General features: G+C 52.1%; 1 protein-coding gene across 2 annotated transcripts; it reads left to right on the forward strand.

The window, feature by feature from the left end:
• Positions 1-25943, forward strand: RUBCN (rubicon autophagy regulator). Of its 2 annotated transcripts, XM_066325930.1 has the most exons (23): positions 1-106; positions 6207-6360; positions 8130-8213; positions 9154-9313; positions 9488-9594; positions 10154-10294; positions 10499-10655; positions 10877-11425; positions 11964-12008; positions 13887-13982; positions 14156-14271; positions 14746-14947; positions 15307-15408; positions 16187-16261; positions 18895-18955; positions 19485-19617; positions 19975-20120; positions 20439-20503; positions 21051-21289; positions 21688-21749; positions 21937-22090; positions 22461-22554; positions 23329-25943. In XM_066325930.1, exons 1-23 carry the CDS (start codon positions 69-71, stop codon positions 23490-23492), a joined length of 3144 nt encoding a protein of 1047 aa, XP_066182027.1. In that variant the 5' UTR covers positions 1-68; the 3' UTR covers positions 23493-25943. The 2 variants fall into 2 exon arrangements, with proteins under 2 accessions (XP_066182027.1, XP_066182028.1); XM_066325931.1 differs by lacking the exon at positions 11964-12008.
• The last annotated feature ends 2 nt before the right edge of the window (positions 25944-25945 follow it).

Genomic DNA, 25945 nt, shown 5'->3' on the forward strand with positions numbered 1-25945 from the left:
GGGGCGGGCGCTCGCCCCTCCCGCGTGACGGTGTCGCGGTGGCGGCGGCGGGGCCGCGCGCGCCCGGGATGGAGATCGGGCCCCACGCGGGGCACGCGGAGAGCAGGTGGGGCCGCGCGCGGCGGGACACGCGCGGGGCGGGGGCGCGGGTGCGCGTGTCCCGGGGGCGCGGCCCGCGCGGGCGCCCGTCGGAGGCGTGACACGGGGCGCGGGCGTGGTGCCGGGCTGTGGGGCGGCGTGTGCGCGCCTGGGGGCGGCAGCGTCCTGCGTGTGCGCGCGTGGGGTGGCGCGCACTCGCGTGTGTGTGGGGGTGTAAGCGTGCTCGGGACGCGGCGCGGGGTGTGCGTGCAGGAACGCGGGCGGCAGCAGTGCCAGCAGGAGCGTGGTGCCTGGGCAGCAGTAGGGATGCGCAGGGGATGCTCCTGGAGAGCTCACGTCCTGCGTGGGTGTGTGGGACTGTGTGCACAGCCAGCGCCAGGGCACAAGTGTGGGGGTAATTGGGGGCGAGCAGGGAATGAACAGACCCCTCGTGGGTGGGATCACTGCTTGCAGAGCGTGACACTGCCCCCGGGTCGGTCCCGCGTGGGAGGAGGCACACAGTGGGCCGGGCTATCGGGGCCATCACCCACCCGGGGCCAGCACATCGTTCTAATCCATGCCCTAGAGAGGTGTCTTGGCCACTGGAGGGACAGTGACAGCCACGGATGTGTATTCTCCGTGTCTGATTCTCTGCCCCACTCTATCTCCCATCAGCCGTGGCCAACACAGCAGCTTCCCGGCCTCTGCTTCACACGCCTTCAGCTTAAGGGCGAAACCACCCGCCCTGACGCCACCATTCCAGTGGCTCTGCCCCTTGCTGCTCTTCAATTCTATCTCTTGTCCTTCCTGGCAGTCGTCTGCATCCCCTCTTCTAGGTGCTGAACAGAAATTTCTTTATTTATCTCTTTGTTTCTGAAGGCGAGGCCCTGTGCCTGCACATGGCTGGCCCTGAGCATGGTGACCTCGGCTGCGTGGTCTTCATATGTGCTTCAGGCCTGGTTTTTCTTGGTAGCATTTATGAGCAGCAGAGGCTGTTTCCTGGAGGTGTTTTGATGGCGAGTCCTATTTACTTCAGGTTTTTACATGTGTGTTGGTTTTGCCCTGGTGCTCACAAACACAGGATGAATGTTGGATGGAAATTGGAAGTGTTGGCTGGGGAGCAAGGAGCAGCTGAAACTTGATATGGGAGAGAGACATTCCTTATCTGAGGGGTTCAGCCAGTCACTCTATTCCTGCTTGCCATATCAGCTGGGAAAATGCTACCGGTGCTTTTAAAGCTATAGCACAGGTTTGGGGTGCCATCTGATTTGCGCGAGCTGTTCTCCCTCTTTACTAATGTTTCAGACACAGCAGGTTCCAAAAGGTAAAAGGAATTGACTGCTTTCACTGCTTTGTTTTTCCAGGCTTGTATTTGTGCGTTTTCTTGCTTTTGCAGGCACAAGTCCTGCGCTACCAGACTCTGCCATCGTGTGACTAATAGGGCTGGGGTGGTGCCACCCCCAGCACTCCCTCAGGGACAAGGAGGGCATCGTCCCCCACCAGTGCTGGCACATGCAGGGGCCTGCTTGTTCTCCCGGCTGGCACAGATGCCTTGGGGAGGATCCCACATGAGCCTTACACTGCCTTGTCCTTTGTGTGATGTCATTAGCATTTTTATTCCCGATGAGGTGCCATTTCACACTGGATTGTGGCAGTTATTGATAGTGATAAGATAAAGATCGCTGGATCCATCTTCCTTTGGATTACAGAAAATGCAGAAGCAAAATTTATTTTGCTGATGTCCATCCTTCTGCCAGCACAGGGGAGGAAAATGAGGCTCTTGTGCTGGGTTTTTCCTCGTAGCAGCAGGTTTGAAATACATTGAGTGGCAGGGCAGTAATGCCAGTGTCCAGGGAGGACATTGTCCTTGGAGGCAGGAGGGTTAGTGCTGTCCTGCTGGGCAGAGAGCAGCAGTCCTAGGGGGAGCAGATGGCCAGTGGTCAGCTGGACAGGTTAGCAAAGAGCTGCCACCTTTGTCTCTGGCACCAGCAAGACCCTCAGGGACAACAGGGCCAGAGGAGAGGGTTCCTAAAGGGAACCTGTGCTGTGAGTAATGGAGGGATGTGAGCAGCTGCTGTCAGAGGTGGGCTGCTGTGGGAATCTGCTCTGCCTGTCACTGCCTCTCGCTGCCTGCATGCTTGTTATAGTCAGGTCCTGTGCAGTTTGAAGCCAAATGGACAGCACCCTGGGTCCACAGATGGTGGTCATCTGCTTGTGAGAGACTTAGCCAAATGAGCAGGTAAAGCTCTCTGCCATGGGAAGGTTAAAAAACACGTTTAATCCGTATATTCTTCCCACATTCTTTGCAGAGCAAGAATGTGTCAGCAAGCAGCACCTCTGGGCTATGTTTGCTGGGGGCACCTTTTGTGGTTGTGCCCCCATTTTATATCAATGCCAGCTTTTGGCATGGGTGCACGTTACCCTGTGTGTCCTTTTCCCAGCCAGCCTGCTCAGCTATTCCTGCCCATCCCTGCTGGGCTGGCAGAGCTCTTCTGCTTCCTCTGCCTTGTCAGCCACTCCCTGTGACTGCAGATGAATTGCACGAAGCCTGGCTTTCTTTAATCCCTTTTCCCAGCAGTGCTGAGCCTGCCGGAGGAGGAGCAGGCGGGGGAGTCCAGGGAAGGGGCTGCTGGTTGTCTGGGAGATCTGGGGACAATGAGGCGGGAACAGGCTCTGTGCAGGGTGGGTTGTGTGGCATCTTTGGTTTCTGCAGGAGGAACTGACAGCCAGCACAGGAATGAGTGTCTTTGGAGATTTGTCAGAAGTCCCTCCATAACCTCAGCATCCTTAGCCCAACCTCTTTAGTGTTCTAAGAAGGATCAAGAGAGTTTTCCAGGTGGAGGTTAGGATTCAGGCAGCCATTGCTGGGCGCCTCCTGCAGAGCACAGGAGATACACAGCAGATTTTGTTTCTGGCAAGAAAGATGAGCTTAATTTTTATTTTTAATTTTTGAACACTAGGTACCTGCGTGATTCTGTTTCAGAAAGTAATCAGGCTTTGGTTTTATTTTAAATGAAGAAGTCAGCAGCATGGCTCCCTGCCTCTGCCATGAGTCACATTTGCTGACTTGGACGAAAAGAAGTTCCTACCATTGCTGGCATGGAGGGGCTGAGAAAGCCTTGGAAGAGCAAGCAGCATTCCCTGTTGTCAGTAGTGGCAGCCTTAAGCCATTTTTTTGCTACAAGGCTGGATTCTGTCTTTTATCACTCCAGTGCAAAAGGTTCAGTTATGTTTGGGACAGTTCCCAATGGCAGGGTGATGTTGCTGTATTTGAAGATGGAGTCTGTTGTGGTAAAGAAAGGAGATCCAGTGCCAAGTATGTGGAACTGGTGGTTAAAATTGGAAGCTGGATCAGAGGTTGTCTATAAGGGAGGAGAGGGATTCAGCTGAGATCTCACTGCTGCTCCATGGCCCCTGCAAGCACCCTTGGCCTTTCTGGCTGGGGGAACCAAGCTCTGCTAGATCAGGAGAGCAGAAGCATGTGTGGTTCTTGCAGGGGAAGCTCTGATCTTGTTCTGTGACCCTCAGGGGTATTACTTACTTTGCCCTTATTGTGAATTTGGGTGTTTTCATGATGTAAGATCAATTTGCCTTACCCCGTGCCAGGCTTTCTATAGCACTATCAAAGGAGAATTCTCCTTATTCAGGAAAAAAAAAAAAAAAAAAAAAGGCAGATATCTTAATAATGCTCTGAACACTAGCAGAGAAGGGAACTTGGGCTTTCTCCATCCCTCCTGGCAGCTGAAACCCAGGCTCCCATTGGGAGAGGAGCAAACCCTGCTGCTAATTCAGGGTTGCCCCAGAGTCCAGTCAAAGCTGAAATGTGGTTAGCTGTGCTCTCTCAATTTCCCTGCCACCTGCAGCCAGCTATATGGGTCGTCATTTCTTCAGCCTTGTGTCACTGTGTGCTTTTCAGCATGTTCCAGCCCAGAAACAACTGGGGTTTGGGTATCAGAAGGGTCTTGTGTGTCCAACTTGTGACCTGCTTAAGGACAACAAGTTTCATAGGATACTTACTGTCCTACCAGGATTTAATTCACTTTTGGTGGGTTCAAGATCATCTCTGCAAAGGTGCTTTAATTATGTGGCTTATTCTCTATGTGCATCTGTGTTCAGTGTTTCAACATTTTGAGTTTATTTTGTTCCAGGATTACTTACCCTTAGTTTCCCTGTGCTAGGAAAGAGCCCTGGATCCTGGTTTCCTACCTCTTGAGATGCACAAGTCCTTTAATGAGACCATTTGGAAAGGCACATCTCTGCGTGTGCTACCCTCGCACTCTTGTGTGCATCACCTTCTTTTTATAGCATGAAATAACATGGGAGGGAGTTCCCCTGACTCACTGACTTGGAATATCAGTGGTGTGGCTGAGCTTTCACTTGCATTTCCTAACTCTTGAGTGTTAGGAGTATCTTAGGGAGGAGCTGCTGATGTTTTGAGCTCAATGGCTGCAGGTGCTCTTTGACCAGGGACTGCCAGTTCCTCTCTGGACATCCACAGACCATGAATATCTGCATCACTCAGGACAGGGATGGGAAAAACCCATAAATTCAGCAGAGCTGGATCATTTTTTTTTGTGTCTCCCCAAGCTGTATCTCCTTCAGGAAGCTGTCTTTTATTTATATCTGTGCATTTTTCTTCAGTCTCTTCTGAGATAAATCCCTGTGCCTATTAGTCTAAGTGCAACATAAACACACACATGCTGCCACGTGCACTGCAGGTCTGGTGTAATGCTCTGGTGTTGTCAGATTGACAGGCTTTGCTGGTGGGATGGGTTGGCTTCTATGTGGTTTAAGCTTAGGGGGGCACTGAAAGTGATAATGTTTCCCTCATGAGCAAGGGAAGTGAATAGGGAGCTTGAAGCAGAGCCAATAATTAATGATCTGCTTGTTCAGCTAATCAGTTTGGCAATAGTGAGCAAGTCTCAAAAAATATATTGGTGAGAAAAGCTTTATTTTAATTACCAGAAGTATGCGGCCACTTTGATCCCCAGGGGATGAGAATGAGAGCTGTTTTAAATAGCGTTATTTATTTTAAGTTTTTTTCCTTCTTTTTCCCCTCGTGTTTTGGAAATCCAGTTTGGTTTTGGCTGTGGAAGGGAGTAACTGCTGAAACACCATCTCGTTTCTTGCCAATTGAAAACCTGAACTTTCACTCTTAAGGTGTCAGTTAGGGTGCTTTTGTTACAAACCCTGCAGAGACTTTTTTTTTCTGTTATTTACACTCCTAACTGTACCTTGCAACATTTCTGTTCTTCTGAGAGAGTCTCCTATTTGAATATGTGTTTTTGACAGCTGCTGTTCATCTGGCAACATTGTCAAGCAGCTTGAGTGGGAACCTCAGTCATCCAAAGGTTCCTTCCCCAAAGCTGCTTTTGCATAGTCAAATGATGTTACCTGTCTGCACCATTGCTCCTGCTTTGTGGTAGATAATGGTGATTTCTTGCTGTATGCAGGGCAGCCAAGGGGGATGATAGTGATGAACTGCTGTGCATACTCTAGAGTTCACCAGCAGTTTGCTAATCTTTGTCCATAATGTGATATTGTTCTTGGAAGTTGTGCCTACAGCAGGTCAGGGTTCAGAGAGCAGCTGGAGATGCAGATGAAGTGTCACCTCCCTGGGACAGGAGTACCTCTGCGTCCTGACAGGGCTGGAGCTCTCGATGAGATGTGCATTGCTCAGGGAGTGCTGCTTTGTAAACACAGGGTCTGCTCAGTGTGACAGCCCTCACACACTTCCACACAGCTGCTGTGCTCCTGAGGGGCTGCTGCTCTCTAAGAGAGAACATGTCAGTGAAGCAAGAGCCTGTTAGAAAGTCAATCCCTAGCTTTTTTGGCCAGACAGGGCATGTGGTACATTGTAAAAGCCATTAGTCTGTTCTGTCTGTCTCCTGGTGGTGGCTACCACTCATCAGAAGAACCATTACAATATGGTCTGTTGTCCACAAACCACGTGTGGGAGACGACAGGGATGTGCAAAGTGCTTCAGCTCACCTTTGCTAGTTTCTGGACCACCAAAGGTTTCACCCTGAACCCTTTTTTCCTTTGACAGAATGCAATACCATGTTCCTGTTGTGAAGCTCCTGTTGCTTTCTTGTATTTCTGATATATCTTGCTGTGTTCCTCTGCAGGAAGGAGCACTGGAAGCTCCTTGGCAACCTGAAGACCACAGTGGAAGGTTTGGTGTCCATAAGCAACCCAAATGTCTGGTCCAAGTATGGCGGCTTGGAGCGGCTCTGCAGAGACATGCACAGCATCCTCTACCACGGGCTCATCCGTGACAAGGTATGGCTCTGTCCTGCCAGCACGGCAGTCTGTCTGTCTGTCTCACAGCCTCAGTGCCTGTCACAAGCAGGTGCTGCAGCTCACTTCTGTGCTCATAGCAGAGTGGGCACAGTGCTTGTAACAGGGTGTGAAGTGATCCAAGCAGGGACTGAGCTTGCCTGTTAAGTCCTGTGGTTGTCAGAGAGACCTGGGTGCACATTCTTTCTGTCTCATCTGCTTTCAGTATGGGTTTTCTAAGTACTTGTGCCTCCTGTGCTGAGGCCAGCCCCTCTCTCCTTTCTTTCTGCTGCAGCCAAGCGATTAAATTGCATTTGCAGTGAGTCAGCCCCATATCATCTGCACTTGGACAAGTCCCCAGCAAGGCCTGGCAAGAGAAACCTCTCATCTTTACTGTTTCTGGTTAGCTGTGTTAGTAAGAGGAGCTGGCAGCCAACCCTGTGCTCTGTGTGAATGGGATCACTCTTTCCAGGCTCTTGTGCCTGCAGTTGCTCACCCAGCCTTCCCCCCTTCTATGGCTGCCTGGAAGAATTTCTTTTTCCCACTTGTGTGCAGAGGCTTGAAGATTTCCCCTTCAGCTTGCAATTACCAGCACAATTAATTTACAGTGGAAAGCTGAAGCAAGGCTGCAGGGACAGGCTTCCCATAGTGGCTCTGCCACCCAGAGAGAAGAGAATGGCACAGAAGAGCCCCAGGCAGCTTGCACAGGCCAGCTGGGTCCCAGATCAGGAAAACTGCACCTATGCAGTGCTGCGCCCAAGCTAATAAACCTCCAGGAAGTGCCAGACTGGCAGGTTGTCTGAGCAGGGAGCTTTGCTCCCTGGATTTATTAAGTTTGCTGACAGCATTAATTGAGGTGCTGCTCTGTTCCTGTTAGTCCCCAGCTGCATGAACCAGGGACCTTCTCTGGGACACTGACAGAGAGAGGAGCTATGTTTTCCATGTGAGGAGTGCAGTGCTCCCTTCTGACAGACGTGCTATTCACAGGTTTCAGGAAGTAAGGTTTAAATGCTCATCTGTCAGTTGGTAGTAGTTCATGCCAGACCTGCAAAGCAGGATGGTGTGTTACCTTCCTCAGTGCTTTTACTATAGGGAAAGACAGCCCTTCCACTCAGGAATGTCTCCTCTGATCAGACATGCGTGGCACCAATCAAGCATTAGGAGTTGCAAAAAGAAGCCCATAAAAATAAAGCTTCCAAACAGCAGTTGGCTCATAGCTGCTCCAGCAAAACAGTTCCATTTACTTTTTATTTTCTTGGCAACTTTTTTTTTGCCTACAGTTGGGAATTTAAAAAAAGAAGTGAAAAAATCCATATGTACACATTAAGTAAACCAGAGTAAGAGGTTTTTAAACTTTAGAATTAATTTTGTTTGTCCAGAAAACTGAATTCAGTCTAGAAAACTGAAATTGCCATGTTAGTTTTCTAGTCTTATAAAACAAAATACTTCCCTGGTGAACCAAATAAGCCACCAAAACAGAAGCCATTCCTCTGTCACTTGTGAAAGAGGAAATAGAGATGTAAGTAAAAATAATCAGCTTTTTGGTGAAGAGACACTTTTTGGGTCTGTGTTTACAACCAGTAGGGTAGAGAGGAAAACAGAAACTCCTTTGTAGTTCCTCTCTAATGAGAAGAATAACTAAGAAAACCCCTCACTGTTTGAATAAAGCTGAGACAAACAGCTTGGCCTCTCATGGCAGCAAGGGACTAACGGGATGTGCTCATTTAACTGGCGCTTGGGAGGTGGTACCTGACTATGCCTGTCCTGGGCAGGTGTGCTGCAGACAGAAGGATTACTGGCAGTTTGTGAAGGACATTCGCTGGCTCAGTCCAGGCTCTGCTCATCACCTGGAGAAGGTGGGTTCTGGTGGGGCAGCCTTGTGTGCCCAGTGGGAGGGGAGAGGGCAGCTGGGCTAGAGCCTCACCCATGGGACAGTGGTGCCTGGGCTGTTGTGGGTAAAGTGGCTCCATGGCTTGTGGAGACTGACACAGCCATGTTTTTGGGGACAAGCCATGTCCTGGGAACTCAGTGTGGCTTGGGCTGAGACAATTGGCTGATTATTTCTCCCAGGCCACTCTCCAGTTCTGCTGGGCTGGGTGCATGAGGCATCACCAAGGGAACTGGCACAAGCAGTGCTTGTGTGTGTGCAGGGGCAATTCACGTGTCTGTGCAGATCTCTAAGGGTCTGGGCTGTCCCCTTTCTGGGTTGTGACTTCACCATGCATTTATTCTCCCTTTCCTGACCAACCACTGGCATATGGGGATGCTCCTGGTGCTTGGCTGCCCTGTACTGACCTCCACGGTTCCTGCCATGGATGGACACAGAGGGCTGGCCACTCATGGTCCCTGTGTCCAGCCTGCTGCTGGAGGAGCAGGGGTGTAACTCCAGTCCAGTTCTGTAAGTTGCGGCAGCTTAGGCATTGCCATAGCCTTTCCCAGTTCATGTGTCAGCAAGAAAATGACCGTCACCACTGGGGTCAGATTGGATTTGGGAGCATGGGGTCTCTCCAGGTTAGGGGCAAGGCTCATAGGTGGGAGAGTGTGCATAAGAAATTCGTTGTGCTGCTGGCTGTCAGAGGACTTTGGTCACTTGTTGACCTTTGAAGCATTGTTCCTGCCTGGTGCTTTTGCCTAACTAGTGGTTGGGAAGCTGCTGGGACATGCCCTCTTTCCTGCTGATAGTGACTGGTATGGGAAAGCCGCTGTTATCAAGGGGACCAAAGCCATGCGGTGGAAAAGCCCTGCTCCCCTTGTTGCCTCTGCCTACCTTAACCTGTGCCTGACATCTCTTTGCAGTTCATCACCCTGCAGGAGAGTGGCCAGCGTGACCCTGAGGGCCCAGGGGACCAGGCCATTGCGCAGCTGTGGCTGCAGCACAGCCTGCAGTGCCACTGCCTGTCAGCACAGCTGAGGCCGCTCCTGGGGAACCGCCAGTACATCAGGAAGTTCTACACAGGTAAGGAGCAATGGGCCTTTTCCTTCTGACTAGGAAAATATCTCGCTGGTGGCATTTCCAAGCTGTGTCGGAGTGAGGGAGGACAGCAGAAAAGTTGGTTTGCATGTGAGCAACCGGTGTGTCAAAGCGTGTGGGTGAAAGGGACTCCCTTGAGCAGCATTTTTTTCTCCCCAGATACTGCCTTCCTGCTCAGTGACGCCCACGTCACGGCCATGCTGCAGTGCCTGGAAGCTGTTGAGCAGAACAATCCCAGGCTTCTGGCTCAGATCGACACCTCCATGGTGAGTTGAGGTCCCAGATTTTACATCTGGCTCTCCCCAGATGCCAGCTGGCTGTGGCTGCTCCCTCAAGGTCACATTCAGGGCATGCGGAGTTCTTGGACAAGAGGCTGGACTTGGAACTAGTAAAAGTTGCTCTAAGAGGGAAGAGAGTGGGGAACTGGCCTGTGTGACCTATAAGGGGTCAGGGTGGGGAAAATGGCTGTGTGGAGCCTGTAGTGGGGCACCTTGGTTCAGGCTTGCACCAAGGATTTGAGTAGAGGACCTGAGAACCAGTTCCTTGTACAAGGCACCTTTAAAGCCCTCTCCAACAGTCCCAGGCTTCAGGGCTGGCACACAGAGCTGCCTGGTCATGAGGGACAGTCACCCTCTTGAGGGGATGGGCAACACCCCAGGACACCTGTGTGCCAACTCCTCATCATTATGTCAGTGATCCCCTGGGCAGCCCTGTGCCAGCTGCCCCGTCTCCAGAGGAGGGAAACAGCAGCTGCCTTCTTTGCACAGAGTCCCCAGAGGAGAGCAATTAGTGAGGCTTCGTTAAATGGGGACTGTGTTCTTTCAGCTGGCCGGCACGTCACTGCCATCACTGTGCGCGTCAGATCCTTCTGCTGGGACAAGAGAGATGTGTGATCACAGTGGTGAGGGACACAAGAGCCGTCTGCCGGGAGCACTGGGCTGCCTGGATCATTTCACTGAGAGCCTGGTAATTTCCCAACGGGAAAAAGAACAAAGAGCTGCTTCCCTTCTGTGCTGCCCTGTCTTTCCCTCCCCACCCTCACCGTCCCGGGGCTGCCTCATAGTTTGTGGTTGGTGACCAGGCATTTGCATGTTGATCCCTTTCTGTTGCTGCTCTTTCAATATGTAGCCCCATAGATGTTGGTTTATTGATAGTGCCACCTCTCTTTAGCTTACCAGGAAGAGTGACAATCCATCTCCAGTGACGAAGAGTCAGAGCCTGACTGCCCTCCCTGCATCCCTGTGTGTCCCTGCCACCACCTGCACACAGCAACGCTGCTTTGGGTCTTTCTCCAGCCTCCAACATCCAGCCTCCTCTGGCCTCTCAGGTATCCAGGGTAGGCTGGGGAGCTTAGGGTAGACCCAGAAAATACTTTACCTTTCTATCTGCCTGTGCATTTCTTGGGGTGAATGGGTATGGAAGACTTCAGCCCATGATGGGAGGGAGGGTTTTGCCTGTGGTGTGAAGCCACAAGCTTATTGCTACAGGATATGTCTCCTTGTCTCCTTGTGCCAGAGTGTGTGAAATCATGCTACTGCCTCTGTCCAGACAGGAGACCAGTGAGTTCCTGTGGCAGCTCCAACTCCAGCCAGCCCCAGGAGCGCTGCCCGTCCACTCGGTCCTCCTCCTTCAGCGAGGGCAGGTCCCCTCTGGAGCAGCCCAACTCTGTCACCCGCTTCCACGTCCCCTCACCCAAAGATCCCTTCTCTCCAGCCAGCGAGATGAGCTCCAGCACCACCAGCCAGAGCGAGGATACTTGGACAGGGAGTCAGGATGATCCACAGAGTGATGTTAATGACGGGCCGGAGTACCTGGCCATTGGGAACTTGGGACGCCGGGGCCGGGCATGCAGCAGCACCAGCACCAGCAGCACCAAGAGCAGTAGCTCCAAACTCTTCTCCTCCAGCAGCTCCCAGAAACTGGACTCAGTATCATCCCTAGGGGAGCAAGGGGCAAGTGGAGGTGGCAGCAGGGGCCTGAGCCTGTTGCGCCGGTCCAGCTTCTCAGAGGGACAGTCTTCAGCTCCACAGGGCATCCTCAAGAAGAGCCACATGCGCTCACACTCTGACACCAATGTGACTTCTGGGAAGTTGCACGGTAATGGGACAGCTTTTCTGGGATGACTTTTGGGCATGGGAATCTCTGGTACCAGAAGGCTGATGCTGGCCACCTCCTTGATTCCATGGATCACACTGGAGAGAAGGACAGTGGGGAAGTGGTTGGTCTTTTCCCTTAGCTTTTCAGCTCCACACTGGAATGATGGGATGACATCTTGCTTCCCAGAATTCCCTGGGCTGGACCACTACTGGTATTGCCAGCTTTTACTAAAATCTTAGAAAATGGCAGCAACGCTGTGGCATCAGCTATTCTTCTCCACTAGCCTTGCTTGCCTGGGATATGGGACTGGGGTCTGGGCTCCTCTAACTGATAAGATGTCATCCCACTGGTAACCTGTGGTCTTGAGTGAGTGAAAACATGGGGATGGGGAGAGTGGGGTGTGAGTGGACAACCAGTTTGTGGGAGTTTGCCCTGATGTTGCCTTCACTGGAGAAGTGGAGGTCTTTGCTAAGTAGTAACTAGTCTGTCTCTGTTTTCTTTCCCTTAACGCTGCCCTTCTCCTCCTCTGTCTGCCTAGGAGGCCTCAGGGATATCACCATTATAATAGAAGATCCAGTGGCAGGTTTGGGAGCCAGTATAACAGCCCTTCATTAGTGATCATTGCATCAAGTTCAGGATTGCCATCAATCCATTAGTGTTCATTTAGAAAACCAAAAAGAAAATCTTCGCTGTGTCCCAGCTGATGCTTTGAAGTGTTGTCTGGTTTATGCATGTGACCTGACCGAAATCCCAGCTTGGTTTATGGAAGCAGTGGACCAGATCCAGAAGTGTGTCCAGCTCCTCTGCATGGCATTAGGAAGTGCTGGCCATCAAGTCTCTGAGCTGCGTCCCCTGCCCTTCCCTCCACCCACTGCCTCGGAAGCCAGGAGAGGTTTCATCTCTTACCTAGTGAATATGGGCTAGCAGCTAACCAGGCATGGGCTTGAACATCTAATTTTTCCTTTTATTTTGTGGATCTATGGTACAGGGAAGTTTGGTGTTGACTGATTTCCAGTGTATGTACCCTCAGCTGAGGCTCCTGGATGCTCTTCTGGGCTCAGGGCAGGCTTTACCCCGAGCAGAAATGCTGCGGTGCTGCCATCCCTTTGCCCCATGTGCAGAAAAAGTCAGCAGCTCAAAAAAAAAAAAAAAGGGCTGTTTTGTTTTGAATCTACTGAACAGTGGCACTGGGTTTGTTGAGCTCACATCTGGGTGCTGAGGGTTCTGTGTCTGGGAAGGCTCCTCCCTGGGGGTGATGGGTGTTCAGAGAGACGTGTCCAGCCCTGTGTCCTGCTCCAGCAGATGATGCTGAGCACTGCCTTGCTTTACCTTTCAGCAGTAGGCTCTGTTGTATGTGTCATACCCAGGCATCCACCTCATGAGGTGATTTCTGTGTTGAGGTTGCTGCTGACCACCCTATCAGGCTGCAGTGAGTAGCTGTGAGAGTCTCCTACTCTGACAAGTCTCTTGTCTCCCAGCCTGTGGGGTGGGTTGATCCCAGGCTCCATCCTCGCGACTGCTGCTTCATGGCCTTGACAGGGAGAGGCTGGTATTGGTGGGTTCAGGAGCCTCCAGCCGTATCAGAGTTATGGCACAAAGCTGGGAACAAAAGTGAGTAGAGGTTGAGAGGACAGGGTTCCCCTTCTGTTGTGCTCAGGATCGTCAGCTGGCACCTGCCCTGTATCCAGAACTGTAAGTTCCTGTCCCACTCCAGGCAGGGTGTTTTCAGTCTCCTTCAGCAGTCCTCTGTCACCCAGCCATTCCATCCAGGTGCCCCCTGGGGCCACGGCTCTCTGTAGAGCACCACCTGTTCTTGGTCTCCAGTCAGGCCAGCTCCTGGCAGTCTCCACTGGCTCAGTCTGGCAGGGAATTGCACCACAGTGCGTGCGTGGGGCAGAGCCCTGCCCACAGCCCGTGTAGGTCACCTTGAGCACTGCACCCAGGCTCCAGTGCTGTGTGTGGGGAGGCCTGGCTTATATTGCAGTGGGAGCATGTCCTTCAGATGCCTCCTTACACTGGTGTCCAGGCTGCTTTGCAGGGCAGGGACCTGCACAGATCCTTTGGCTGCTCATGATTCCCTGTGTCTCCTGTTCTCTGTTCTGGGGGATAACTCTGCCCTTGGAATGCTCCCTCAGGAACAAAGTGCTGGCAGGAGGTGCTTGCTGGAGCCTGTTGTGTCCCCCAACTCTACTCTGGAGTAAACAGAGGAAGACTCAGGACGTGACTGTTCCATGTTTCTCATGATCTTCCCTCCTTCATTCCCCTTCTCCTGCCTGAAATGCCTTTCTAGTTTTGTCTCTTGGGCTTGCCCTCAGCTCTGGCATGGAGCAGGAAGATGTCTTTCTTTATTTCCATCCATTTGTGCCTGTGTGTGTGATGCCAAGACCCTTTCATTTCATCTGTGCCGTGGCAGGGCACCTCTGAGGTACTGAGGTGTGTCTGATGTCATGTTCCCTTCCAGAGTCCCATGGTGATCCAAGTGGAGGGAGAGGGCCGGTCTCTGCTTCCACACAGAGCAGTGAGCTGAGCACACCCAGCTCCCTCTACATGGAATATGGTGAGTACAGCCAGCCTCAGTGGGGACACTGAATCCTGGGCAGGCTCCTCCATGGGCTGCAGTGGCCTCAAGTGCTGGCACCTGCTTGTGGGATGCTGTCTGGGTGCTGGCAGGGCTTGGTGGCATGGAGATAGCAAGTCCTTCTCTCATACCTGTGTCTCTTGCTTTTCTAGACTCTGGGCAGTACCTGAGCTCAGGGGAAGGGATGTTCAGGAGACCTTCGGAAGGGCAGTCCCTCATCAGCTATCTCTCTGAGCAGGACTTTGGCAGCTGTGCTGACCTGGAGAAGGTGAGGGAAGCAGCAGCAGCCTGCACATTGGGGATGTATCTTACTGCAGGTTCAGTATCATACTTCCTACCATGGGGAGGGTAATGCTATGGTATTGCCTGGTGTAGAGCTGTGCACAGAGCTCCAAGGCCGAGCTCCTTGGTGGTGTCTGGTAGCTGGGATCTGTCCATCTCTCATATACATGGTAGCTTTGCAACATGTTAGAGCCCGTCAGGGCTGTGTGCTGACCTCCCAGAGTTGATGTATTCCACATCCTCTTTGTAGGATGCCTCTTGTGTTTTGTGAGTATTCTGATGCCCAAAAAGGCTTTGTTTTCTAGGTCCTCTTCGAAGAGTCATATTTTGACAGAGATAAACCTCTTTTTGCCATCATTCATGAGTAATAAGCTCTTTTCTGGCATAGGTGGGGAACAAAATTTTACCAAGTCTTCCTGGTTTGTCCAAGGCATAGCTTTGAATACTTTTGCTCTTTCAGGAGAATGCCCACTTCAGCATCTCCGAGTCCCTGATCGCTGCCATTGAGCTGATGAAATGCAACATGATGAACAGGCAGCTGGAAGAGGAGGAAGAAGACAGTGACAAGGAGATCCAGGAGCTTAAACAAAAGATTCGCATTCGGCGCCAGCAGATCCGCACCAGGCACCTGTTCCCTACCTGCCAGGAGATTGGCTCTGACAGTGGGTGATGTGTTTTGGACTCATCAGCTAGTGGGATGTGGGTTTTCTATCCACTGCCTATCCTATCACTGCCTGCCTTCCTGCCCATTCCTTGGAAACAGTTTAGTTGCTACCCAGGTGGTCCCAAGATTTGTGAAACTGCTGCTATTAAAGCCCTTAATGTAACAGATACTAGCCATTGATCACACTGCTGGCACTGAGTTATGGAATGTAATTTCATTTTGAACCCACAGTGTTTTCCATCCTTGAGCTCCATATCTCCTTTCCCTGGCTGTGTCTGGCTATCCCCATCTCCGTAGCTGTCAGTGACCCTTTGGAGCACTTCCACTGATGACCTGGCTGTGATGCCTTTCTCCCAGGTCTCCTGGCAACAGACAGTGGGTCTCAGTTCAGCTCCCACGGCTCCATGCGGCTCTCTGACTCTGGCTCTGCGGAGGATGTGGAAGAGTATGAGATCCGAGGTAGGAGGGAATGGCTGTGTTGGCTTCTTTCATAGAAACAGACTTCCTGGTGTGGTTGTGTTGGGGTCAGTCCTGCTGAAGAAGACCCTGTCCCTCTGGCCTTCAGGATGGCTTTTCCCAAACAAATGGCTGAATTCTGAGTATAAGCAGAGCAATCAGTTTCCCTCATGTGGTGGCATGACTTTCCATCAAAATCTTTTGTAACTCAGTTACATTCTGTGCCTCTGGCTGATACGTGGTTTCCATTTCATTGCCTGGTACACGTGGCTGCTGTCATAGCTAGAGAGGTGGGAGAGCTGCCATCCTCTCTTCTCCTCCCCAGGCAGAAGGAGCCATAGCTCGCACCATTTACCTCTTGGATGGTGGGTATTGGTCACATCCCAACCTGCAATACCTGTAATCTTGGCTCCTGGCAGCTTGGGTGGCTGAGCTTATTACCCACAGGAGACCAGCCCAAGTCCCTGGGTGTTCATTTCCTTCAGAGCCTTGTTCATCCTCTGAAGTGGATGACTTCTCAGCAGCCATCTCTTTTACTTTAAAAAGAAGATGGAGTTGTCCAGTCTTCAGCTTTAAACTTCTTGTCTCCTGACTATTGACAGCTACCTCTCCTTTCAGTCCATGAGAGTGAGGTTTTGGCTCAGTTTTGCAGCCCATGGAGGAGTGTGTGAATTCAATTCTGGGCTCTCCTTGTGTGAGTGCTGCTCTTGTTTTATGCCCTTTCTCTCTGGCCTGGCTGAAGCACTGAAGTCAACTATTTTGTCATCACCATGTCATACAGATGGTAACGATGGATCTAACCTGATTCAAATGTCCAAGAACGGCCTCTCAGTGTCAATGGCTTCCTTGTTCTCAGGTACCCTGCAGTGCTCCCTGGGCACGCGCGCGCGTGTGTGCAAGGTGTGTGTGTGTGTGCACGGGCACACTTCTTCGAAATCTGCCTGGCTTCAGAACTGGGAATTAGTTCCAGTATCATCCAGATATCAGCAAGAAAAGCTGTGGCAGGATTGAGTAGAACAGAGGAGTTCTGCTGTGGGCTCCATCCCCCAGTGCGTTTTGCCATGCAGTATTTTGGATGTATCGAAAGTGCCTGCTGTGGTGAAGACCTGTCTTGTCTGGGGCAGGACTTCACAGGACAGTGAAGCTCTGTAGGTGTTGAAGGCTGAACGAGGGCAGAGTGCTCTTCAGTGTGGGACCAGGTCTCCATCTCAAGTGCCTTGGAGAGTATTATCTTCTTGACTTGGCAGAGCTGGTGTGCCATAGCTTTGATCTGAACCACAACATTCCTGTTTTGCTCAGACTCAGCTTGGAGTGGAATCCTTCTAGAAAGAAGTTCTGGAGGGAGAAGTAATGAGATCAGACAGGGCACAGGCTGTTTGTTTGTTCATGCTGGAGGTCCTAATCACTCGGATCACATGCAGCTTAGTGTTTTTATTGTTTACAATAGTACTAAGTAATCCTTCTGGTCTTCTGGCCGTGTTTAAATAACCTTCATGTACTCCCTGTTTGCTTTAGCAAGGGAACAGCCTGCTGGGCTGCTGCTGATCTCTCCTGTCAGGTGTTCAGCACCAGCACGTTGCTCCTGCTGGGTTTGCTGGTGCTCAGATCTTTCTTGTCAGCCTTGTTGTGTTCACAGATCAGGCTGTGGTCCCGGCTGAAGCTGGCACATGGGATATGGGGTGATGTCCTTAGATCTAGGGGCTGTTCACGAACTTCCTGGGGACTATCCCACTTGATAGCCTTGGCAGCAGAGATGTTTTGGGTAGCTGATGAGGGTTTGGCGTGTGTTTGCAGTTAATGTTGGGAAGCGAGTGGTGTCAGGATCCCAGTGTTAGCTCCTGTGGAAGCCTAGGGTCAGATCTGGCTCTCTCACCACCTCTGAGACCATGTCAGTGCCTGAGTGTGCTGGCTCTGCCTCCTCATAGCACCTGGCCCACTCTGTGCTGTGTGTGCCTCTGTTTGTTTGTGTTCATTGTAGTCTAGGACCATGTGGGACCTTCCTGCACAGAGCAGAAGGCACCAGAGCATAGCAGGTTGTCTGGCTGGTGCCCTACAAGGTCATGAAGCTGTTTGCCTGAATTTACTGTTTTCTGCAGCTAGAATTCAGTTTGCATGACATAGATGTGTGGAGTTTGTAACATTAGAATGCTTTCCTGTGCCTGTTTTAGCAATGGATGTCAAAGTCAAGTGTCTGAGTTGGATTCCAGTATTGTGAGTCTGTAAATTTGAAGGATTTGCTTGCTCCCTTTGTTGCTAGGGCAGTCCTACTCTCTGTAGAAAAGCTTGGGGCAGGGGACGCTCTTTGCTCAGCCTGTGATTTCCTTGCATCACAGGCTGTGATTCCCTTGGCCTCAGTGGGCAGTTGGTGCCTGGCTGGGATCATGTGGGCTCTCTGCAGATTCGTGTTAGTCAACCTGCTTGGGATACAGGAGCAGGAATCCTGAGCTGTACCTCCCCATGCCAGGCACGGGCAGGGGAAGCTACAGGCTTTTGTTTAGGGGTGGTGTGGTCACTGCAGACCATTCCTAGAGCTCTCCAGAGGTACAAAACAGCAGACCTACTGGGATGAAGTTGTGGCTTTGGCCACTCTTCTGTCCTGACCTGTAGTACTTTCCCCTTGCATGCCTTCTTCCCTTTTCTAGGAGCCTTATCTGCCACGAAGCAGGTTTCTGCCTGCTTCTGTCTGTTGCACGACTGGAATTGTGCTGACATAGGGGTCTTTTGCTGTTGAGATGGATTTCCTGTTAGGGTTTAACCTGATGGAGTGAAAGAAGGATGAGTGGTGAATGTACCACTGGGTACTGTCTGGTACCCAGGCTGCAGGGCAGCCCAGGGCTCTTTGGGAGCTGATGGAGGGGTGTAGGGAGCAGGACTGCAGTGTCCTGCACCTTATCTTGGACCCCTCCCTCCTCAGGAGATGATTCTGTGACCTCTGCAGAGGGCTGGCCTCAGGGCTGCTGCCCTTTCTCTGCAGGGATGCTGATGTGTCTGGGCACAGGCTGCCAGCCCTGGCTGTGCAGTCACTGACAAGCTGTGGCATGGCCAATGTCTGATCTTACAGGTTACAGCCAAGTAGAGAGAAGGGCTCTGCATCCCATTGCTAATCCCTTCCAGCATCTATACTGTGTGTAGAGAGCTACTAAACCTTCTTGCTAACCCTGCAGTCCTGCTCTCCAGGCTCCTGTGTGTGTTCTGTTTCAGGCCATATTACTGCTAGGACTTGGTGTGTGACTTGTACCAGCGGTCACTTGTCTCCCCCAGACTTGAGGCTGGCTGTTCACAGCATCCCACATGCCCTTCCCTTGTAGTTCTGACAGTCAACTGATTGGACTGCACCCCTTCTTGCTGCTCAGTGCCACTGGTAGAAGTTGATGCTGTAGTTCACATGCTTTTGAACAGCTTGATGAGTTTTACCTTGAAGCTTTGGTTTGAAATGAGTGTATCCCCTGCCCTGTCCCATCTGTTCAACCTTGTCTGTTTGTGATTCAGATGCAGACATCAAGAGGAACCCAGACTCCAGCAGAAAGTCCTTTCTCTCCTCGGACTCCATGTATGTCTTCAACCTCATGGTGACACATCTTGCTACCACGTTCTCTTTCCTACCCAACTCTGCTCTTCCATGTGCATCAGTTTCTGTTTTGCACCGGAGTAGATATCTCTCCCTCCCTTCCTCTCTCCCTCCCTGTGGACCCCTTTGCTTTGTGTGGTGAAATACAAAGCTGTGTCCATGGTTGGCAGCTGCTTGGGTAGGTTCATACTGGGAGAGCAGTTGTTTCTGACTTACACAGGCACTGGCTGTCACTTTGCAGCTTCCCCTGTGAACAGGCACAAGTTTTGCCAAGTGAGTTAAGTTTTGCTCACTCTTCTGAACAGTTGTTGTGTTGCCATTAGCCAGCTTTGTTTGGGGACAGCTGCAAAAACAAAATTCAATCATGTATATTAATTTTAAGCCTGTGTAGCAGTGCAGAATTAAAGTACCAGAGTTAGGGGAGGATCTTTGACTTGAGCTGGGACTGGCATGGGGCTGCAAGGAGGACACAGCTGTGAGATCCAGTACTAACAATTCCTTTCCTGTCTAGATCCCATTCCTTTCTCAATTCAAACTCAGCAGAGGCGGTGGCTATGGGCTTGCTGAAGCAGTTTGAGGGCATGCAGCTCCCAGCTGCCTCTGAATTGGAGTGGCTGGTCCCTGAGCATGACGCTCCACAGAAGGTAAGGCTGTGAGTTCCCGTCACTGATTGCATTTGATCTTCCCTGAACTCCTGGCTTCAGGGCACTGCTGAGGGGGATTTGCTTGTCTCAGTGCTCCCTTTGTGGAGCTTGAGGAGGGGGTTTATCTGGGCTTTGGAGATGGATGCAACCAAGCAGTGTTGTGCCACTGCAGCCTCCTACAGCAGTGTCCAGATCTGTGGGGACAGCCCTTCTTCAGCCCCCAATTCATCTGGAGGGGCAACTTGGTGCCTGGCAGTTTTCTGGAGGGCTGCAGTTGCAGGTTTCTGGCAGTCCAGCCAGGTGCACTGCCTTTGCAGTCCAAGATAGGGATCTGACCCTCTTGCCTACCTCACCCAGCTCCTGCCCATCCCTGACTCTCTGCCTATCTCTCCCGACGATGGAGAGCATGCCGACATCTACAAGCTGAGGATCCGGGTGCGCGGAAACCTGGAGTGGGCCCCGCCGCGACCGCAGATCATCTTCAATGTTCACTCAGCCCCAGCGTAAGGACCCATGTGCCTGGGGGCTCTCAGGGGACCTGCCCTTTCCATCCCTTTCCCCTCAACACCAAGGTGGCTTATCCCCTGGTAGCTGGGGTTTCCCTGCTCTCAGCCTGGTAAATCCACAGTGGTCACCACTGGGAGATGATGAGATGGCCACTGCCTGGGGTTGGTGCCTTTGGTGTGACCCAGGACACAGCAGGGCTTTTTCCCTTGGATATGGTGTCCACATAAACCTCCCAGGCCTGTACTGGTACCCATCTTCTGGTGCCAGACACCATCGGGGCTGGGTCATGCATGTTGTCTTCTGTCTCTGCGCAGGAGGAAGGTGGCTGTGGCCAAGCAGAATTACCGGTGTGCAGGCTGTGGCATCCGGACTGATCCTGGTGAGTGCTGGGGGCCTGACCTGTAGCTGGAGAGTGGTGGGGAAGAAACTGCAAACAAGTGGGAAGATGCTGGGTGGTGGTAGAGCTCAGCACAAGGTCCCTGTAGCAGTGCTACACTGCCATTGCCAGCTCTGTCTGCACATTGGTGTGCACCATCCACAGAGGAACCTCCTCTTCTAGGAGGTCACAGAGCTGGTGGAGGTAAAGAGCAGCCAGCCTGTCCTTTAGAGGGCATTTCAGATGTTGACTCTTGTAAGGCAAAGTCTTCTCTGAGGTTCTCAAGCTCCCAGCAGATTCTGCAGCTGCAGAGCTCTTCCCTGAATATGTAGGTAGATGTGGCTGCATGAGGCTGGACTATTGGTCCCAAAGGCTTTTGCAGTCAGAAGGTGCTTGCAGACCCCCATGTTGAGCATTCTGGGCTAGCAGAGATGCCAGCAAGGCAGAGTTCCTTGCTTGTTGGAAATGCTGAGCAGTGTTGGGAGTGCTGGCAGAGTCAGCAGAGGCCGTGCCTGGGCTGACTCTTGCCTGTGTGCCTGGGTTTGGCCAGATTACATCAAGCGGATGCGGTACTGCGAGTACCTGGGCAAGTATTTCTGCCAGTGCTGCCATGAGAACGCCCAGACCGTCATCCCCAGCCACATTCTGCGCAAGTGGGACTTCAGCAAGTACTATGTGAGCAACTTCTCCAAAGACCTGCTGAGCAAGATCTGGAGTGACCCGCTCTTCAACGTGCAAGCTATCAATCCTGCCCTGTACCAGAAAGTGAAGGCTCTCAACCAAGTGCGGGTAAGACACTTTCCATGCACAAGTGGAGTTTGGGTGAGGTGGATGGCTGCCAACTGTACACCGTATTTCAGGGAAGCTGGGGAGAATCAGATATTTCAGTTTTGGAGGCTTAAAACCTCATCACTGTGTCTTTCAATTCACCTCTTCTGATTTCTTCAGTGGCATAGGGGTGTCAAAAGGAATTTCTGTCTGGTATCCAGCTGGGCTTCAGTTTATCTCCTGGAGCACATGACGATGGTTGTGCTCACCTTGCCCTATGTGATGTAAACACTTTGGAAAACAGGAGAGCAGCAGCTGAGGAGCAGCAGTTATTTCAGCAACACAGGGAATGGGGCAAACCTGCTTGGCCGAGGACCATGGCTCTGTTGACTGATTCTTTGTTCCCCCTTCCTCTCCAGCTGCTGCGAATCCAGCTTTTTCACATGAAGAACATGTTCAAGACGTGCCGGCTAGCTAAAGAGTGAGTCCTGGGATGTTTTGCTGTCCTGGTTCTGTCCCCTGGCCATTTGCACTGGGAATCTGTGCAGCTTGTGCATTGAGCTCTGGGTAGAGAGGGGGCTGGAGTGAGAGAGAAAGCATAAGGAGTGAAGGGAAGGGTCTTAGTAGAGTCACTTTGTTCTGAGCTGTTGGTTTCTCTGCCCTTGCAGCCTCTTGGACTCCTTTGACACAGTGCCTGGCCACTTGACAGAGGATTTGCACCTCTACTCACTGAGTGACTTCAGTGCCATCAAAAAGGGGGACCTGATGCCTCGCCTGACAGAGCTCCTGAAGGCAGGCAGCCTGCACATTGACAAATGCATGGTAAGGCCTGCTCTCCTGCCTCCTGCATGGCTCTGGACCCTTGGGAGCAGGCTTTGCTGGAAAGATAACTGATGGGGAAGCTTTGGTGTGCAGGGCAGCCACCGAATTAACTGATTCAATGCGGACTGTTCCTGCCTGATCCATAGCTCTCCTGCCCAGCACAAATGGGATATTTGCTACCCCATTTCGGCTCTCCCCTGCCCCCGACACAGGTTGATTCAGCCTTCCTGTGCTCCATGCTGGGGAAGGGCTGTCCCACATGGTTAGTGCAGGTCACTGTGGCCTGCTGTCCTGCTCTGCTCTACCTTCTGCCCTGCTTGCCAGGGAGGTGAGCATTTAGCTGCTTTTTCCTCATCTTTCCTCCTTCCAGCTGTGCCAAGCCAAAGGCTTCATCTGTGAGTTCTGCCAGAATGAGGATGACATCATCTTCCCCTTTGAGCTCAACAAGTGCAAAACATGTGAAGGTGAGATACTAGGGAAAAATAGGGAGGGAGCAGACCCTGGGGCCACCAAGGTCTGCTTCCAGTTTGAGTGACAATTGTGCTAGCAAGAGGTACAGACCCTAGCTAGCCAGACCAGAGTGTCCTTGTGCATGGCCTGTGTCTGCAAAATGTTACAACAGCAGTAAATCATAATTGTTACAGTGTTTGCTGGCATGATAAACTGTGTAGGTCCCTTCCTGACCATGCTGTGTGCTGGCTGCCCTGGCAGCTGTAGGCAGTCAGGCTGTCACTGCAGTGAGCGGGTGTCTGAGAGCCCTGGCTTCCTTCCTGCTGTGATTACAGGACAGGCTGCAGCCTTCACACAGCTCCCCTGCCCCTGCTTGGACAGCCAGAGCTGACCTTGCAGAGCAGAGAGAGCCTGAAGGCTTTATCTCTGTGCCCTTCCTGCCTGCTAAGAAATCCCTAGGCCCCTCCAGGAGACATCCTCGATAATGCCCAGTATTAATGGCTGAGTAGAGCTTGGCCCTACGTCTTGGGACCAGCCTCTGAACTGGCATAAAATGGCTCCTGACAACATGCAAACCTTGGTTTGGCAGGTGCAGTGCCACAGAAAACTTGGGGCAAAGTCACTGTTTCCTTGGAGTATCAGAAAAACTTGGGGAGGGACCTTGTGTGGAACAGAAATCCTCCCTCCTGTGCTTGCAAAGCTTCATGAGCTAGTGCAGGGACGGGGGGTGTGGAGTGTCAGGCAGTCTGTAAGCGTGTATCAGCACTCAGCCGTGCTCTCCCTCACAGAGTGCAAAGCCTGCTACCACAAATCCTGCTTCAAATCCACCCACTGTCCCCGGTGCGAGCGTCTTCAAGCCCGGAGAGAGCTGATGGACAAGCAGAGCGCAGAGTCCTACATCTCGGACTGCGAAGATGAGCTGGAGCAGCCAGAGGCAGTGGCAGCCACATGAGCATGTTGCAGCCAAGGAGCAGATCATGGATTTATTTATGTGCATGGCCTTCATCACCAGAGACTGAGCCATGCGGACTGAGGATGAGGAGGACTGTTGGGAGGCCTGGAGCACTGTCTTGAAGGGATCTCTTTTCCCTCATGCAGTAGTGCTGGGCTGGGAAAGGAGTATATTCCACCATGTGGATCTGCTCCAGATACCACTCTCACTCCCTGATGCCTTTGCTTGGGGGGAGGCAGCTGCTCCTGCCTTTCCTGCAGGTACAAGGACCTTTTCCAAGCAGATGCTCATGCTGGACCTGGCAGAGTTGTGCTGGCTATCCCTGTGCCCTGCTGCAAGCCAAGCAGGGTCTCCTGAAGGGTCAGCACTTCCTGCTCATCAGCTGTATACTAGGAAGCTCTGATCACATCTGCTCCTTGGAGGAGAGAATCAAGTCTCAGTCCTCTGATCCTCCATTCTGCTGCTGAGGGTTGTGTGCATGGAGGGAGGGTGGGTTTTGGGGTTGGTTGTATATTTAATAGCTCCCTTTCTCAAATGTGCTGTGGGACACTGCTGGAGAGCAGTTGCTGTCACTCCAGAATCAGAGCAGAGGAGGTGGCAATGGTGAAAACGCCAGATATTTCCCTGTGCTGCAGAGGCACATTGCCCCTGGAGCAGCTGCACAAATGGACATGCTGATGCACTTTTGACAGGCAGATCCCCATGGCTCCATGGAAATCTGTCTCCACAGGACAGGGTGAGGCTTCTGACCCTACTTCCTCATCATGCTGCCAGTCTATCCTACCAGGGATATATATCCTTTAAGGATGATATGGGACCTCATTCTGGTGGCACCAGGACCTGCCTTGTGTGGAGCTGCCTCTCTACCTGAGACCTGTCGGGATGCAGGTGAAGGCTCATCCCTCCAGCTGCATCCCCAAGCCTCTGTCTCGGTTTGTGGGTTTTTTTTTGGTGGGTTTTTTTTTGGTTTTTTTTGGTTTTTTTGTTGTTGTTGTTGTTGTTGTTGGTTTTTTTAATCTGCTGGACTTGGTTTTATTTTTTAATGTGCTTGTTTGTATTTTTAATTGTGTGTTCCCTCTGAAGGAGGTGCTGCTTGAAATGCCTTCTTAGGAGGCATGGGATTTGCTTGGGGCTCACCAGTATAAAATCTCCAAGGCTGTCCTGTTCCTGGTTCCTCATCCCTGGATGGAGCTGGTCCCCTCTCCCAGCGAGATCTCCTGCTTCGCTTGGGGGAGGGAGGGTCCCTGAGCCAGGCAAAGCCTTGAGGCTTCCCAGCTGTGCTGTGGTGGGATGGTCAGGCAGCCCACTTGCAGTGGAGATACCTAGAGGGGAGGGGTTTGGCACTGGAGTGCTGCCAAGGACTGGTTCCTCACTTGTGCAGAGCCACCTGCCACAAGTGACAGCTGTGCAGGGTCAGGGTCAGACCCAGTGGGACAAAGTTGAGCTCTGTGCCCAGTTGAGGAGGTGGCTCTGCATCTTGGGGATGCTTTAGCCATGGCATGTCCAACACCACCTCAGCACAGGTGGACTGTGGGGTGTTAGGAAGGATGGAGTGGCCTGTGTATGTGCAAGGAGAGTGTTGAGGGACCAGAGAGCAATGCACTGGCAGGAGGCCTCAAGGGGCAGTGGCTCATTCAGCACATGCCCTGATTCAAGGCTAGAATGTGACCCCTCATGGGCTTTCCCTGTGGGGGTGGCAGGGTTGGGGAGAGGGGAAGAGGCTGGGACCAGAGAGGTGGCTGCAGGGCTGGATCATGGAGGATGGCTGCAAGCCTTTCTGCTGGGGGCCAGGCTGCTGCACAGCAGCATCTCTCCTCTGCCTGCAGCATCCGGACCGAGTCCTGGAAGCAGGGTTCACTTCTCCACTTGCTCTCCTGGGGTTTATGCTGCCTTATGTCCTGCTTCTGCTTGTTTTCCCCTGCTCTGCTGACTCTGTCTCTGCCAGCCCTGGGGCTGCCAGATGCTGGTCTGCCTTGCTCCTGCCTGTCCCCATGCCCAAGCCAAGCCCAGCCAAGCTGCTCAGACCTGGGACCCCCTTCCCTGGAGTTGCCTCAGCAGCACACCTCCATCCACCTATTTTGTTTGAAGCACTTTAATGTCGTGGGACAGCAGCTGAGAGGCTGCCCAGATCCCTTTCTAGAAGCACTGAGTACTTTTTGAGAAGAGGGAAGGAATTCTGGCTTAGTTATGGTTTCCATCCTCTGCCATGGACTGTGTGTGGAAGCAGCAGGACTCGCAAACCTGGCAGAGGTCTCCAGGGCAAGACTGTGCCCAGCACTGACACTGCTGCCCAGCACTGACTGCTACAACTAACACTGGAACTGGCCAAGACAGGGAGCTCTTTGGGAGGGAGAGCTGGGGTCTGCCCCGGCCGTAATTGGAGCCCTCACAACGGGATGATTATTGCACAGCAATTTAAATGCCGTCCTTAATAAACTAAGTTAAAAAGAAGT

Source organism: Sylvia atricapilla, chromosome 10 (assembly GCF_009819655.1).
Source record: "Sylvia atricapilla isolate bSylAtr1 chromosome 10, bSylAtr1.pri, whole genome shotgun sequence".
NCBI lineage: Eukaryota > Metazoa > Chordata > Aves > Passeriformes > Sylviidae > Sylvia > Sylvia atricapilla.